Raw genomic sequence first — 18,395 nt, forward strand, 5'->3', positions numbered from 1 at the left:
TATGTAAATGCAGAGAATGACAAAACAAGTGGAGTCCCGTGCCGACATACTCCATGCTGCATGCTCATATTAGAGAGGATCCTACCAGATTTGTTCATCCTCTCACTAAAGAATTTTATGTAAAGACTTATTCTAGAAAGATCAATCCAGTACCGGAATGAGAGCAAATGTCCAGTTTTAGATCATCCTGTTGTGCACCCTAATGAGGAAATGGAGAAGAAGAGAGGTAGAAAATCAATTAAAGGAGAAGAGAATTAGATGAACAAAGAAGAGATCAATTCATTGCACTTACAAAATCGTGCGGAGAAAGAATATTAAGTACAAATGCAGGCGAACTTCATAGTAAGTTCATTGCTTTCATGAATGCTTCTTTTCATGCTTATGGATCAATTAACCAAGTTAAGACAAACTAACTTCATGCCAGCCAAGAGTCATATCCATCATTTTTGGAGATAGCAGATCTCCACTGCCTGTGGCCTCTATTATCGTCACCACAGAAAATCTCCCATCAGCACAGTTACTGGGGAACTCTGCCGTCCAAGACTAGACATATGGGAAGAAATCGCCTAACGGTTTTTTGTCTATGTTGAAATTAGAACCTTGAACTCCACTGATTTTCACCCACTTCATTGACAGTTATTTCACACCCTTGAGTGCTAGCGCAACCAGCTACTTTTGAATCGGTACACATTCGACACGAGTACGCCAACCATATTTTGCAGTGTCTTTTTATTGCATTTCCTTGTTAAATGGCTGATCCTAATTTACCTGCTCTCCCAAGTCAAGAAAAGAAAAAAAGGTCAGTCCACCATGCAAAGCATATTATTCAAGCAAAGGAATGATGGCTTACTTTGAGATCAGTTAAGCTAGAATGGCAGCATGCAGATAAAACAACACACAAGGGAGACTTCATCAGGAACCACATCTTTTTCTTCCGTGAGAAGTTCGAATGCCTCCATCCGTGCCCATTTAAACATATCCAGCAACAAAGAATTCCAACATACAGTATTAGCATGCTGGACACCTTTTCTGAATCAAAGATCCTTCCACATTTCGCAAACAATGTATATCATAAAGTATTAGTTGCTACCTTCAAGCTCCAAGCATGAATATCATATTAAAGGTCCAATCAAACCACTGCCAATCTCTTCGTTATACACCTGAAATATGATATATTCCAGGATTCCCAGCAGAAAGAAGCTCAACAGCAGATTGGCTCAATCACCTTTGTACAATATTGCTTATTAACTGAGGACAATGTACATGGTAATGCCCCATTGAGGGACATGAAGTGTAAAGAGAATGAAAAACATATTACAGTTTTTCACGCAAGAATTGGAATTATGATTTTGAGAGCATGTGAGCCTTGGTATCCGGGGTTCCATTCAGCGCACTGCTTGCAGCATTTAGTGAGGAAAATGATGTGACGTCCAGACTCTTGACAATTTGAAGCTAACACACTTATGGAGCATGATAACAACCTCCACGGAAGGATATCTGCTGCATAAGATTTTAATCAACTCCATGAAACAGGATCAATAGAAGTATGGGCACAAACTAAGGAATATTCAGACTTCTCTCCGAATAACTCCAGCCTGAAATTGCATGGTCATAGTCAGACAGCAAAGTTGACAATGTTGTTCTGGCTTCATGTCTCCAGAGAGAGTTTGCGAGGGCATAACAACAGAATCATATTTATTAGCAGAGAGTGCTCATGCTTATAGCACACTACTTAAACTATGCTATCCATATCTCAAGAATCAAAGGCTTCAGAAGCCATTTTGTGTCTAAGATAGTATCTTCAATTGCTGGATGTCATCGTAAACGGTTCTCGAAATCAGACCTCTTTGCACCACGTTACCCCAAAACATATCTAAAAGGCTATTCTCATCAGAGTAAGAAGCATTAAAACCTTTGTACATTTTGAGAGTTATCATTAGCCTTCTTTTGTACATGTCGTCTAACAAATATGATGCAGCATCAACCTTCCCAACCTTAAAGTAAGCATATGCAAGAGTAGCATATATCAGACTATCTCCAAGCACTCCCTTTGATTGCATGATGTGGAAAACTTTTTCAGCACCATCAATTTTACCTTTCTTGCACAACCTCCTTATTATTGCCCTATAGAAGGAAACATCAACAAGATAACCTCTTCTTGTAAACTCATCTAGCAATGAGATAACTGCCCCCTCATTAATCAGGTGGCAGTAAGCATCCACAAGCCACGAATACGAGCAGTAACTGGGAGAAAGTCCAATCCTGACCATGTCAAATAGAACTTCTTTGGCCCCATCTGTATCCTTTACTTTACAAAATCCATGAATCATAGCATTGTAAGTGAAGCGGTCAGGTTTTAGTCCACCTTCCAACATCTTATTTTTCACTTTAAGAGCAGATTTCATATCCCCGATCTTGCAGTAACCATTAATCAGAGTGTTGCATGTCACATTATCAGGTACAACTCTCTTCTCATTCATCTCATTTAATAGTATATTTGCATCCTTCATCTGGCCTTGTTCACACAATTTCCGAAGAATTGAGTTGTAAGTGACAACCCCTGGATACAAGCCCTTTGCCTCCATTGCATCTCTCAGTTTTAAAGCTTCAGTAACGCTGTTGGCTCTACAATATCCATCTATCAATGTAGTGTACGTAACCAGGTTAGCGATAGCATCTTTAATTTCCTTGAAAAGCCTCATAGCCTCCCTCATTCTCCCTTCCCTACAGTAACTGTAAATTAAGGAATTATAGGTTACAATATCAGGGCGTACTCCTGTTCTTTCCATCCTATCCTGCACGCACAAAGCTTCATAATGCATGCCTTTCTTGCAGTACAATGATATCAACGTGTTATAAGTGTAAAGGTCAGGGAATATAGCCTTAAACTCCATTTCTCTCAACAAATCTTCAGCCCGCTCTACATCACCAGACTTACAACAAGCATGCATAAGCACGTTATAGATATATATATTTGGAACCACCCCCATTTTTTGCATCTTTTTGTAAATTTTCCACAAAGTATCAGTCAACCCATCCTTGACCAATGAATTCAGAAGGCTAGTACAAGCATGCATATGGGGCATAAGCTTACAAACCCTCATATGCTCAAAAACCTGAATTGCATCATGGGGTAGCTTTGAATTAGCATAGTATATTACCAACCAACTTAAAAGATGTGAGTTCACATCATTATTCAGATTGGAGCTCACAAGTGCATTCAAAACTGTCGGTGATGATAGAAAGTCTTTGATCGCCACCTTTTGAAGCATCTCTTGTGCAGTTTTGAAGTGTTTTTGTTTGGTGAGTATGTAAATCATAGTCCAAGAAGATTGCAACGAATGCTTGTAATTGGGAACTGATTCAGCCCACTTAAAGAATGACCATGAGAGGGAGAAATAAGATTGCGATAAATCAAGAAGGGCTTGACTAACAGTGGTGGAAGTCACACATGAACCGATCTTAGGCTTCAAAAGGTTGTCCCAGTGTCCCTTGAGGATAACTGCAGCAACAGCTTTGACCATTTCATTGTCAACATTTGTGCGAACCAGGTAGGCCATGGAAAAGAAAGATAAGGAATCCACCCCACACCTCACTGGTTTCCAATATTTTCTTGCAACTTTTGCTCAAATAGTTATGCAATTTAAAGAGATGGGAAAAAATTATTGAGAACCAGTTCTCGGCTTTGGTGTATATCATCAGTCATCAAACTCATCAATGCAGGCTGCAAAAGTAACATAAAGAACAAAGAGAGGATGATTTCAGAGTAAGAACTCAGGTATAATAGAAAATATTTACTACTAACTACCAGAAAAAAAAAATATATAACAATTATAATGAATTCAGGCCCTGCATCTACAAGGACAAAGATCTAAGCAAACCTATAAAAACACGACCTATGCTATAAGTATTGAGGTGATCATATATCTCCTAGCACCTATCGCTGTCTCTATAATGATTGGTAAGCTTCCATGGCAATAGGTTATGGGAATTTTATTGTGGATTGGTTTGTGCTCTGATGGTAGATATCCAGCCAGCATTTGGCTCACACGCCGATCCTTCAGACAGAAAAACAAATACCTTCCCTAATGCAATAACATATGTGTATGTATCTTTGTCTTCTTTTTTCCTTTTTGTCGATTTTATTATCCTAAAGTAAATGGATGTAGAGGTCCTTCAACAATTAATGTATCCCTTATTGTAGTTCCTACACTACAATTGCTAACTATTAACTTCTAGAAGCTCCATTCATCTTGAGCCTTAATCCTTTTTGCTTCTATCTATTGAGGGGAAACATTCTGCTAGCTATTCTGGACCACTTTCCACAAAATGATAAATAGGACATCTTAAATGTGTCTAGTAAGATTAAGGGACTTATGTCAATTTACCTCCCAGCAATTGCGAAATATAAAGAATATAAAAACAGAAAAAGAACACTCAGTTTTGTTCCACAGAGACATGACCAAATTGTTTCACCTCAGCCACCTCCCATAACCCCCACTTCAATTGGTATGCCCTTCTCCTGCCTCATGGCCCATCGTGTACTTCTCAATCCTAGCAACATCATCACAAGTATCTCCTATGCCTCAAGCCTGTTCTGCCTACTTGACCACCCAAACCTAGAAACCCCACTACTCTCACAACCCCAAATTCCCACTAAAAACCTCGAATCATACCCTAGCCTGCTCCCTATCATTATTTTGGATCTCCAATCATTCAAAGTTACAATCAAGAATAAGAGCAAAAGACATCAAGACAGGAAATAAATCAGACAGTTCTCTAAAGTTTAGCTAAATCGTGTTTTTTTGTGCTAAAGCTTAAAACATCCTTTTCTTCAACATCATAGGTGACCCTCCTATCAAACACCCCCTTATAAACTTCAGCCTATTCTTGCTTATCAGTTTCAGCCAATGAAACTGATATCAAAATCAGGCAGCACAAATTATCTGAATTTAACATGTCATCAGAAAGGAAAAGGAGCAAGTCCTGCATCAATCACAAAAACAGGAACCATGACTCATCACCTATAAACTACTTTAATGTTAAAGAAAATCTAAACAAATATAGGGTGTGTTCAGTATGGAGGAAAATATTTTACGGAAAATGTTTCCCAATTTTCCCATATTTGTTTGGTCAAAATGTTCTAGAAAACATTTTCTCTAGGAAAATAAGTTCATTAAAAATGAGAAAAATGACCTACCCTAATGGAAGTAGGGAAAACAAGTTCCATAAGTAACATTCCAAATTCATTGTCTCCTCCCCACCCAACCAACCCCCACCCCAGTGGCGGAGCCAGGAATTTGGCGAAGGATGTGCAAATTTTCTTCTCAATTGTGTTAAGAGTTTGCAAAATTAAATATATACTCATAACAGCTAACATCTAACCTATATACACCATGTAATTTTCCGGCTAAGGGAGTGCCTCGGACCTTCCGCCACCCCCAAACCCCAGTCCCCACCCCATCTCACCCCTATAGTGTTTCAGTAAATTACATATAAATGTTTCTTGGGATAATATTTTCTTAACTTACTTACCGAACACAAGAAAATATACATTTTCTAGGAAAACATTTCCCTTCGTACGGAACACACCCATAGAATCTAGGAATATATCGTCTGGAATCCCTGCTTTAGCAGCCAACTAATGTACATAAGTCCCTTCCTGAAGAGACACTGCAGCACAGTTACAAGTTACAGTGACACTTTAGTGTATCAAGCAATCTATTTACTTATTTTTTGATAGAGACACTACTAGAAAATCACTATTTTTCCACTGAAAATTGTTCATGGCTATTCCCATAGATTTTTTGGTTGAATCAGTGATCAAAGAAAAAAATAGTAGTAGTTTCACATGGAAAAATTAGGACATTTTCCAACGTTTCAATGGGAACCTATTTTGTTTTCCCGGTGAGCTGGTTCGGTGGGAATGACGTGAAAAAATAATGTTTTAAAACACGAATTTCCAACTGATTGTCGGTGGGAAAAGTCTTTGTTTCTAGTAGTGAGAATATTAAGCAATCTTCTATTTTTATTATTAAATGCATCTTAAAGGATACAAAAAGCTGAAACTTGAGTTTTGATGTATGAAACTGAGGACTAAGGGGTTTACATAGAAAGAACATTGTAATCCAATTTCAAGAATTAGGATTTTAGTATTTTACCATTAAAGTTAATTATGGAAAGTAACAAGGTTTTTTTTTCCGCTTGAGAGAGCTAATAAAGCAGAAATTATAGAGAGAGAGAAGAAAGAGTACCTGCAGCTATTTGCCGGTGAAGAGAGAGTGATGACCTTGTTTGTTTGTTTTCTGGTCAGTTTGATAAAACTTAAAAGGAGTTCACTTGTTTAGTGAAATACTTAAGTATTTTTTTTTTTCTCAAATATTTAAGTATGTTGTTTAGGGCATTTGGACCTACAAATTTTTTTTGCTTTTCTTTCTAATTTATTTTTTTTAAAGAATTATTTTGGTTATAAATTTATAGTTAATTTTTCATTTTAACCTGAAGTTTGAGTCATGTTGAGTATATTAGCCATCTTCTATCCTGCTTTTTCTCATTTGCTAATTTTTGAATAAATGTGTATTAGAAAATGTCTAGGATCTGCATCCTTTGGAAATTTTATATCGATATTTTAATTGATTCCTTTTTACCTTTAATAGATCTCTTAACTTTGTATTTATACTAGTCCATGGACTACGATTTCATTTAAAAGATGTTGATCCCTCAGAGTCTAAGAGCAAGGAGAAAAGCAATATTAAATTGCGCTAATGATAAGAATAATATTTTTATATAGTAAATAGTACATATTTGTTGGATTTTGTATCGCATCGCTTCTGATTTCTCTAGAATAATTAGTTGTTTAGTTGTAGAAGAAGTCAAATATTTAATTTAGTACAATATTCAGCATTTTAGTTTTAGTAATAGTCTAATATGAGGAGCCCTTTTTTTTTTTTTTTTTTAATGAAAACCACGAAACAAAATTTGGCAGTGCTTTATTAAAATAGAAAGTTTTATGTTCAAGCAAGAAAAGAAAAGAAAATAAGCAAAATTCAGAAAAACAGTATTAAAACTGTGAACTACATCAAAAGAATGTATAGAAGCTTGTCTACTACAGATCTTGTGGCCTTGACTTGACACCATCTCAAACACCTACAAGCTCTCACCAGGTGTTATGGTTCAAAAGTCTGATGAATAAAGATTCAGGCTTCCAGGATGGAGTAGGATTCTTCCATCATTTCTTCAGATCCAGCTGTTATCTCCTTGACAGTATTTTGCACTTTGTTTGCCAGTGTCTCTAGTTTTCTTAAATGAACAGGTCTTTAGAAGTATTACAAAAAAATGAGCATGTACACATGCTAATACCACCCTTGTAATCCTGCCAAAAACATTTTCATTCAAGTATATGTTGCTACTGTATTTATGTATTTATATGAGACAATTTTTATTCATATTTCTACCTTGTTGTTTGCATCTTTCTCCAAAAAATCATAACAGTTGTATCAGCGCCTTGATTGATCTTAATGGGTCTGAGCATTCATTGAAGAAGAAATTTGTGCGACCACTTTTAACCCATACCTATTTTCAACTCATTTTAACCCGTGCTTATTTTTAACGCTGAGGGCTATTTTCAACTCATTTTAACCCGTGCTTATTTTTAACGCTCAGGGCTATTTTCAACCAATACAAATTTTAAGCCCTAATACTCTTAACCTTATTTTTTCAACCATGATAGGCAATAGTCACTCTTTGAATGTCTCACAAACTTTCACTAGTGAAAACTATCATATTTGGTCAGCGAAGATGAAGTTAATCAATTTTAAAATATGTAAGAATAATTCTCTTCCGCTTGAAAATGAAAGTTACACAATTACTTTCAATCGACGGAATAGAAAAATTGTCACCGAGAAATACTTGAAGCATGTGATGAAAAAATGCAAGAAAATTGAGTTCAAGAAGAAGAAAGGCTCATGTTATCGATGTGTGCAAGTTCAAAAATACTCAAAAAAGAAATCCACAAGCACAAATTGCTAGAGTTGAAATTAAGGAGGAACAACTTTTCTAGATTGCAACAACAGAAGCAAGGAGGAGTGTTGGATTTTTCATCTGTTACTGCTACAATTTTCTAGAATAATTAGTTGTTTAGTTATAGAAAAAGTCTAATATTTAATTTAGTACTCCCTTTGTTTCAATCTATGTGAACCTATTTCTTTTTTAGTCTGTGCCAAAATGAATGACCTCTTTCCTAATTTGGAAACAAATTTACTTTATGAAATGATTTACAACCACACAAATATTCAAAACTTATTTTGAACCATAAGTTTCAAAAGTCTTCACTCTTTCTTAAATGTTGTGCCCAGTCAAATGAGTTTACATAAATTGAAATGGAGGGAGTATACTATTCAGTATTTTAGTTTTAGTAATAGTCTAATACTTGTGTTGTAGGAAGAGTTTACTACTCTATTTAAGTGCCTATATAAAGGCTTATGATATTAAAATCTATATGAGACAATTTTTATTCATATTTCTACCTTATTGTTTGCATCTTTCTCCAAAAAAATCATAACATTATTGCCTTTAACGGAAAAAAAATCTCTATCCAGTTAACGGATTGAACCATTAATGAAAGTTGTCATGCCTTTTTTTGTGCCAACAAACTCGTAAAAATATAGTAAAAAAGGGGCCCAAAAAGTAGTACTCTTCTTTTTAAAAAAAAGAATATTCAAACTTGAAAATAATTAATACATAATAAATCTATACATTAAAAAAAGCAGAGCACCCAAATTATGGGGCCTAAGGCAACGGCCTTATGCCTAATGCACAAGATGCCCCTGCTTATTTGATATTATGGTATAATTGGAAACAATTATTAATTTATTGGAGCTAAAATAAGTGCTAAGAGGGAGTATTTTCTATCAAATTTGAATACTTTTCACGTCAACTGGTATCAGAGCTTGAAAAAAACTTATTATTCCTGCAACTTTTAATCCCTAGTTTCCTCATATTTTGAGAAATTTTAAAACAATTCTACAGTGGGTTTTGAATTTAACTAGTTGAATCTGAAGATAGTCGATTGGGGCTGATTCAAAGTGATTCTTAGTGCTTTAACATCTGTTCTCACTTTGTTTCCTCATTCTTTTGTTTTTCCTTTGATGATGACAAAAGTATGCCAAGGCAGATGAATACTTTATGTAACCTTAGTGTGGTTAAATCAAGATGCTTCTTAACATTCTTGAGGAGTCCGTATGATTTCTCTGCAGCTTCTTTAGAAGTCTTCAACTCACATCAATTTTATCTTAATTCCTCTAATGTGAGGCTAACAATAGGAACTCTCATATAGCTTTAACTCATCTGTAGTAAGCTTGCATTAGATATCTTGTAGGAAGGATGCCCTCAAGTCTTTGGTTCAACAGTAAGAGCATCAACACGTGATGTGTGCGCTAGGTGCACATGACGAGTCAAATACTGTCATGAACAAAAGCCCAACATTTAAGTGGAGAGGGGTAAAGGGGGCACCAGGGGTGGAACTAGTGACTGACGTGCCAGTTCAGTAACTTAAAAAGACCAGAATCTAAGATCCTAGACTCCTCCAGGCACACGGCCATTGTTGACCAAGTTTCAAACTGTATAACAACTGGCCCTTAGGAATTTCTCTGTTATCCCCAAATAAAAAAATGATTTTGAAAGGAGGCAGATGGGTTGAAAGGGGCACACGCTGAATAAATATATGAATCAGCAAAATTAGCAATGCAGACGCTCTTATTATTACCAAAATTGTCTGCTGTACAAAAGGCTTGCACTAGTCATGACTAAGTAAATTTTCACTTGAGGCAGACAACAATATGACAAAACTGATAAGAGAAAGAGACATTTGCCTTACTTTCAGAACCTTTCATTTGCCTGTCTAGATTTAGGGCTATGCAAGGGGTAAACAGCTTTACTATTTTGCCTCACCAATAATGGTGATGAATTCCCAACATCTCTAAATGGTGGCCTTTTTGGTACTCCAAGGTCTTTGCTGCTGTATGAATGTTCTTTTCTTCTCCCAACAGGAGAATGTTCTGGCTTACAACTCTTGTCATTGGCTCCGCGATGTTCCTTCCGACGATGCATAAACATACGGTTTTCATTCTCTATTTGTTTCCCTAGAGAATCAGGTGGCAAATCTTTCCTTGAGATTGTTTCAACAGCTCTTTGTTTTTGCAACTTCTGATTGGCATTTTCTTCTTTCAACCGACAAACCAACACGCGTTTTTCCTTCTCGATTTGTTTGGCTAATGACATCATAGGCGAATTCGGGGTAGACGTTACCTCCCTCGGATCATGTCCCATAGCTTTCTTTGTCCTTGATTTTTCTAGCTCCTCTTTTGCTGCAGATAATTCACACTGCACATCCTTTGCCTTGGTTTCAAATGCTTGTGCTTTGTCTTTCCATTCTTCCACCTATAAAAGCCAAGTAAATGAGATACTTATCAAGAAATAATATATACTGAAACGTTTCAAATCCAAACTTCTTTCTTCAACATGTCACTGGAAAAAACCAAGAACAGATTAATTCTTACAGAGGACTGTAAAGATTGGATTTCGTGAGAAAAATCTAGGGCTCGATTTTCCCAGAAATCGCGAGAAGCCTGCAGTTGTTCCATCTCCCCTCTGACTTGCTGCAGCATTTCCTGCATTTGTGACCATTGCTCAGTTTCAGCTCTCACTTGTTCAACGATCCTTCGTATTATAGTCTTGCAACGTCGTGAGCATTTGTTCTCCTCGATTGCCATCATGTCCTGTTTTGTATGAAAGAAGGGTGCAAAAACTGTCTCTTCAGTTCAAAACTAGCAATAAAACTCCATAATATGATGAAGACAAGTACCATGTTGGAAATGCATCGATGCATGACTCTTAAGATGTTATACAAAATACTGTTTCGTTAGGATAAATTTCACGAATGATCATCGAACTAAAGGTCTATTGCAACAAAGTCATAAAACTAAATGAAATTACGATAAAACACGTTAACTATCCCTACATTCTGCATATAATGAAAATCGCTAGAGATATCAATGCGCCTGAAAATACAAGTAAGTTACCACATAAGATAAAATTGCCAAATAAGAACTGCCACATCATAAAATGTATTGTCCAGTACCTACAACTAAATTAGCCAAAAAGAACATTTCCAGGCCCCCTCTACAATTACAGGACTTTAGCAAAATATGCAACAAAAAAGTAGGAACAATATCAGAAATTGCTAGCATTGCAGGAGTATATGGCAATTAATATAGTATTTTGATAACGTGGCAGTCCTTATTTGGTGATTTTATCTTATGTTGATATGGCAATTTGTCCACCATTTACTTTCGAATTTATAACTCTAGGATTCAAGCAGTAGCTAATTCTTTACTACAGTACAGCAAAGAAAATAATGTAAAAGAAGTTCACTAGCTATTACAAAATTATTACAAGTGCTGTACACATCATTGTAAATTAATATTTAGGTACAGACAGAGAAGTACAATTATTATACAAATAAAAAACATTTTAACATTCTGACTTTACCTGAGATGGTTGTCTAGTAAAGAAAGTTGATGAAGGGTCTGTAAAAGAGTCAATTCTCTTGGAAGTTGAAGCAGAACTGGCAACAGAACTGTTAGCTGTGCTAGCAAGTATTGCCCCATATTCTTCCTCCATTCTATCTAGCATACCCTTTGACAGTCCTTCCATTTTTACCCTCAGCAACTCCACCTGCAAAAACATTTTTCAAATATTTCATTTTCCCAAAAAACAAAGCTAAAAAAATTAGATCAAAATCACTTCAACAAGATGACCTACATCAACAACCGACTGTTTATAGCTATCCTTATTTGATAACTTAAAAAATGCAGTAAATAGCATGTTATAACTGATTAAAATATATCATCAAGTAAAAATTTCAATATCATCCATCGGTGCGTATAAGTTAAATTCATTAAAAAAAGTACCACCCCTGTTGTCTTTTTTCAATTTTTTTATCAATGTACTATCTTACTCCATTATTTTAATGGTCCACGTGGAGTTACCAGTTACCCTTAGTCCAAGGTGAAATTTTCAAATGATAGCAGGTTCTCAAATAGTTCTCCATCATAAGGAACTAATGCACACAACATTAAAAAGTAAAACCAATTAGCATCTTATCTTTTTCTTAAACAAAAAGTCTATGAGGCTATTAAATGATATACTAGTAATTACTTAGTTGATAAACATGCATCAATGGCTTACTTTATAGCCTCTTTTAAGTTAAATACATAAATCAAGAATACATCTTTTTCTCTTTTTTGCAACTACATAAAAGATAAAAGGCCAAAACTTACATCAGTAGAAGTATTCTTGCTTTCCTTGTCAATTTCATTGCTTGAGTGGGCCAGTTGTTGTAACTCCATAAGAGCTTTTTCATCTGTTAAACCTCCAAGCTTCTCTAGCCTTTTCTGTAAATGACATGCCTTTTTATCAAAATTACTACAGTGTCTCACTTCAACATCTTTATTATTTTTACAAGTCTTTTTTAACTCCTCAAGTTTTTCTGCCAAATCTTCAATCTCTTCTTCTAATACTGCATTCACACTCTTCCCTTCAAAAATCTTCTTTTTCCCCTGCAAATCAAGTAAGAAAAGTAAAACTTAGATTTTTACTTTGGCTTTTTCTATAAGATAATATAAACAAAGAAAAAGAATGTCAGGTTCTGAACTAACTTGACATTGAACTTCCTCAAAAATAAGAAAAAATTACAAGAAGAATCCAGGAATGTTAAAATGTCACTTTGGACATTTACTCTATGTAATGAAGTAGACCATTTTGAAAACAGTAACCCCATTGCTAACCCTCTTCCATTTAAAAATTGTACTATTTTCCAAATTAAAAAATGAAAAGCAAAAAATATTAAAGAAAATTATTTCATAGTATGTATAAAGAGAAAATTTGAACAGTGGTGCATTTCTTGGGCAGTGGGCTTGCATGAAAAATCTGAAAACCTGTTTTTTCTTTTCTTTCTACATATGACCAAACACAAACATGCATGACTATTCTATTTTACAGTTAAATTCTATACATAATCGATTGGCAGGCGGGATAAGGTGACACATAAGTCTAGGATTAAATTTATAATGTGTTTGGTTGATAGTATAAAGTTATCTTAATCATGGATATCCCATCTTATCCCATCAAACCTGAAATTATTTTATCCCACCTTCCAGGTGAGATAACTTAGTTCAGGAATTATAGTCAAAAAACTATGATTTCGGGATAATTTAATACGCGAACCAAACAGTATAAAATCATTATTAGAGTCATGTAAAAAATAATTACAGATAACTATTCATATAATAAGAGGAATTAGTTACCTTAAAGTATATTCAACTATTAAAATTTTCTCAATAAACAAGGAGAAAGAAAAAAAAGAGGAGAGATACTAACAGAAATGAGAGTTTGAACAGCTGATCTAAGAGTCTTCTCCATCTGAAGTCTATTTCTTTCCAATTTCTTCAAAGCAAATTCTCTTTCCATCCTTAAGAAATTACACTCTGCCCTTAACATCTCTGCCTGAAACCTCCATTTCTCCTCCACAAGCTTCCCCCTGCCACCACAAAGCATAAACAATTTATGTCAAGAACTAGTTTTTCATATTGAATTGAAACATCATTCTTCCTATTCCACTCTAAATTTGAATCATATCACTGTAATATTCACAAGAGAGTAAAGGGTTTTCTTTAAAAAACAAATTTGCATTAATTCAAGCAAGATTTGTCAGCCCCATTTTCTAGGAAACCGTAAAAATGGTAACTTTATGTTACAATATTAAACTTGGTTCATAAAAGATTTTAATTTTACAAACAATTTCTATGTCAAGAATCATTTTTTCACATTAAATCAAATCTGTAGACTTGCTATTTTACTCTAAATTTGAATCAACTCATTTTAAATTTTCCAGGAGAGTAAAGGGTTTTCTTTAAAAAACAAATTTGCATTAATTCAAGCAAAGATTTGTCAAGAATCTTTTAGGAAACTGTAAAAATCGTAACTTAATATTACAAACCTTCCCCTGCCCACCAAAACACAAAACGAAATTTCTATGTCAAGAATCAATTTTTTCGCATTGACATCATACTTCCTATTTTACTCTAGATTTGAATCACCCCATTGTAATATTTTATTTTAGCATTTATACCACTAGAGAGTATGTTTAGTGGCCTTATTGAGGATTTGTAATATGCGCATTTGAGGGCTTAAAATTATCCCATTAAGGTTTAAATAAAAAAATACTAAATATAGAACTTTATCATTCTTTTTTAAACTGACTAAAAAGGAAAGACTGTCGCGCTTTTATTGTACAAACCTCTCTTTGCCACCTCCCTCCGCCGCCACATCATCACCTTCGTGTTCTTGTTCTTCAACTCTTTCTCTCCTCTGAGCTGTATTCGAAGTCGAAGTCGAAGAAGAAGAAGAAGTATTTGAAGTATTAAGAAGAACAATAGGATTAATAACAGATGAAGAAGAGCTACCATGAAACACTCTTTCTTGATCAAACAAACTTTCTAGTCTCCCTTTATAGTAATATTTCTCATGTAGCTCTAAAGGGTTACAAATATGTGAATAAATCTTATTCTTTTTCATACTACTATTTTTGGTATTTTTACGACGAGTTCTACGTGGGAAATGAAGTATTTTTGGACTTGGTGGTGGTGGTGGTGTTGGATGCCATTTTGGTTTTCTTGCTATTGTTGTTGTTGATGACATTATCTCTCTTCTTTCACTATTTCTTTCTGTATATTTATTGGTATATATCTGTGTTTATTTCTCTGGTTTTCTCTATGTCTAGTCAATGGTGGTGATATCAGTGTTGTGTTTTCTGTTGTTTAGTGAAACAAGGAGTGTTTGCCTTTTTGCAGTGTATTTGTTTGGTGTAAGAAAATTTGAATTTAACGGTACAAGACTAAACACTAGAGCCTAGAGGAATTGTGGATATGTTTAACGTTTATATATATATACTGGGTGGGGTGGTTGAAATGACAATATTGCCCTTATGTGACACACTTTTGTTTTAAACTGCATTAAAAAAAAGTCGTCTTTCTATAATTAAAAATAACCTATGTAACACTTAAATTATCGTTTTACCTTAATTAAATATTTTATAGTCACTCAAATGTCTAAAGTGTGTTAAAACCACAAGTTTCAAAAGTCTCCCTTTCTCTTTAAACTTTTAAACGAAACCGCACATAAATTGAAAAGAACAGATTATATAAATTATTTTTATATTGTCAGTGTAATTTAACCCGTTTAACATGTTACTTCACTTATTTTACATCTAATTAGGTCCATTTATTATGTGCAATTCTTGTAGTTATATATCTTTTAGATAATCTAGCAGTATAAAAGCTTTTTTACATCGGCAATGTATGAAGTTAAAAAGTTAAATTTAGCTTCTATACACTGTCAATATCTAAAAAATAAACACCATATCTTTTAGAGGAAATGGGATGCCTTGCTTTTTACAATTTGAATAGAAGAAAATAACATTTTTCAGATCTTTAATTTGTAAAAATGAAGATCTCTTATAAAAAGGCCATAAAACTAGAAATATTTTGTAAGTGGCCTACAAATTCACTTTTCCCTTTACCTGTTATAATATATAACTTGCCATATTTTAAGTTACTAATCTCATTTATTATGACAGATTCTTATTGTTATTTTTAATTGATCTAATAATGTGAAGTTACCTTACATTGTCAATTTACAAAAAATTAAACTCAAAATTTATATTGTTCACTTGCCACCTTCAAATTATAAATGGAAGAATAAGTATTTTTGAAATGGAAGTAAAGATTTATTTATGTTCCAATTGGTACCGATGCCTTTTGGGAATGTCAAGAATCTTGAAATTTTGTGAGTTAATGTACTTTTACTTTTAGTTACCCTCCACAGACTGTTTTTTTGCTATGACCAACCTGGCGTGCTTCTGATCTTGTGTGTCTATTGGTCCCCTCACCAATCTGTGTGGTTCTCAGTTCTCACTTATAATGAACTGTTTGGATTAATGAAACTTAAATCTAATGATTAATAAAAGACAAAACATTAGCGAAGTTGCCAACATGCCATATACTCCACCTGTTTTAATGTATGTATTTTACCAAACTTAATAAAAAAGCACTTTAAAAAAAAAAAAATAATTATAGTAAAAAATAAGAATAAATGATAATTATATACATAAAATTTATAATTATTTATATGTATAATATTAACTTTTCATAAATAATTAAAGATATTTTATACCTTTTAATTATTAATTTAATTTTATTTTTTTAATAAAAGAATATGTCACGTCCATTATCAAATTCAAATAAGTCTAACTTAAGCAATAAAGGTAAAAAGTTAAAATCCTACTATCTCTTTTCATTTTATGTGTGTTCACTTGATATGCGACAAATAGTGAGAAAAAAAGAGCCATAAGAAATTTGAAGAATGTAGAGAGAATATTTGAATTATGGCTAGTCATAAATTGAAAAACCAACCAAACCGAACCAAACCGACAATATGAATGGTTATTATTTTCTTGGTTTGGTTATGGTTTTAGACATTTAAAAAGCCCTAAATTGATTTGGTTATGGGGGAAAAATTGGTAGAACACCTAATGCCATATACTCCACCTGTTTTAATGTATGTATTTTAGCACTTAAAAAAAAAATAAGAAGTATGTTTTATTATATTTAGTAATAATTTAAGTATGTTTTATTAAATTTAGTAATAATTTTTTACAGACAATTAGGATTGTGGTGAGATGAATAAGATTTCTCCCCATTCAAGCCCTAAGTATGGGGAAAAAAATTGGTAGGGAGCACTTCCTCTTTCATGTATTTTATACGGCGTGAATCTGAATTAACGATGCTGCAGAAGTCTTTTAGTACACATTACGAATCTTTAATTTAAATTGTAAAATTCAAAAGTCTTATAATTTCTCAAATTTTGTGTTCAATGGAATTAAAACAGATAAAATGAAACGGATGGAATGATAAAAACACTCCCTTTGTCTGCTTTTACTCGTCCAACAACAACAACAACAATATACCTAATATGTAATCCCACAAAGTGGAGTCTCGAGAGGGTATAGTGTATGCAGGCTTTACCCCTATCTTGGAGGTACAGAGGTTGGTTCCGATAAACTACTTTTACTTGTCCACGATATTAAAAATAAATGCCCATTTTTACTTGTTCAATTTTAAAAACTAAGAGCAATTTACCTTTATACCTATTTTTTTTCTTTTTAGTAAAATTATTAATTTACTTATTGTTTCTTAAGGAATGTGTCAAATTAAATATGAACAAATAAACATGGACTAATTAAGGGAGTGCTAGTACAACGGATCTAAGCCCCCGTATGGCCATAAGAATTATTCACTTTATTCCGGAATCGACATATACAACTTCACTTTATCTTAATTATTAGAATTAGAATACAACTTGAAGTTGTATTCGAATATCAAAAACTCAAAAAACTTGTTTTTTTTTAAAATTCACTTTTTTCACTTTTTTACAATTACATTTCACCAAAAACTACAATTTCAAAAACTATGGCCAAACACAACTCCAACTCCAAAATTCCAAAAAAAGTGATTTTTTTTTTTTGTATCTATGAACAAACGGGGCCTAAATCAATCATAATGCAGATCAAATCAATGTCTCAACACCACTAATAACATCTATCTTTAATTAAAAACCTCCCACTATCAATTTTTTCCCTTTTGTCGGTTGCTTGAACCTAAGTTCAAACAATAACGTTAACAATCTATTTGCAGTAGTAATAGTTGGATTGTCAAAACTTTATCATAATATATATATATACACACACACACATACATACATAGGGGCGCATGATTGAAACTATAGACTCAAACTATGCTATATAAATTTGGGCAAATAAACTGAGAATTAATCACTGAAAATGAGCGGGGTTTACTCAGAGTACACCCAAAGAGTAGTTGTTGCGGGTTCCCTACTTTACATAAAACAAAAACAAAAAAACAAAACAAAACAAAAAAAAAACTTAAATCAATCTTTTTTTTTTTTCCTTTAATTTTTTGTGTTGTGGACTAAAATTTACTTTTTCCCATTGAATAAATAATTGACCTCTTGCCTAACCCTAATTTGATCAATGATTGAGCTAGAGGGGTGCAAGGGGATTTATATCAGCCTCTTTGTGGAAAAATTAAGTTGTATATAAAATGTTGAAATTATTTTAGTTTGTATATAATAGACTTTGAATTCTTTTGACTTATTCGTGTGTTTATTTTTTTATTTTTAAATTTTCTTAATGAAAACCCTAGCTCCTTCGCCAAATTGTTCAATAACTGGCTTATGGAAGGTTCTTTTTGTATAAATAA

At 33.7% G+C, this 18,395-nt stretch overlaps 2 protein-coding genes across 4 annotated transcripts; both read right to left on the reverse strand.

Annotated features, from left to right (window-relative positions):
- Window positions 1-294: 294 nt before the first annotated feature.
- Window positions 295-6,336, reverse strand: LOC132065769 (pentatricopeptide repeat-containing protein At5g38730). 3 transcript variants are annotated; one of them, XR_009416781.1, is made up of 3 exons: window positions 6,255-6,336; window positions 851-3,724; window positions 295-768 (listed from the first exon to the last, which is right to left on the reverse strand). XR_009416781.1 is itself a non-coding variant. In XM_059459299.1 (2 exons), exon 2 carries the CDS (start codon window positions 3,558-3,560, stop codon window positions 1,788-1,790), a length of 1,773 nt encoding a protein of 590 aa, XP_059315282.1. In that variant the 5' UTR covers window positions 3,561-3,724; window positions 5,536-6,217; the 3' UTR covers window positions 295-1,787. The 3 variants fall into 3 exon arrangements, 1 of the variants encoding a protein (XP_059315282.1); XR_009416780.1 differs by lacking the exon at window positions 6,255-6,336 and adding an exon at window positions 5,536-6,217; XM_059459299.1 differs by lacking the exon at window positions 6,255-6,336 and adding an exon at window positions 5,536-6,217 and having other exon boundaries at window positions 295-3,724.
- A 3,399-nt stretch (window positions 6,337-9,735) lies between these two features.
- LOC132065771 (uncharacterized) lies at window positions 9,736-14,970 on the reverse strand. Its single transcript, XM_059459300.1, has 6 exons — window positions 14,357-14,970; window positions 13,438-13,597; window positions 12,339-12,617; window positions 11,548-11,733; window positions 10,557-10,775; window positions 9,736-10,437 (listed from the first exon to the last, which is right to left on the reverse strand). Exons 1-6 carry the CDS (start codon window positions 14,755-14,757, stop codon window positions 9,877-9,879), a joined length of 1,806 nt encoding a protein of 601 aa, XP_059315283.1. The 5' UTR covers window positions 14,758-14,970; the 3' UTR covers window positions 9,736-9,876.
- Between the last annotated feature and the right edge of the window lie 3,425 nt (window positions 14,971-18,395).

This window comes from Lycium ferocissimum, chromosome 7 (assembly GCF_029784015.1).
Source record: "Lycium ferocissimum isolate CSIRO_LF1 chromosome 7, AGI_CSIRO_Lferr_CH_V1, whole genome shotgun sequence".
Taxonomy (NCBI): domain Eukaryota; kingdom Viridiplantae; phylum Streptophyta; class Magnoliopsida; order Solanales; family Solanaceae; genus Lycium; species Lycium ferocissimum.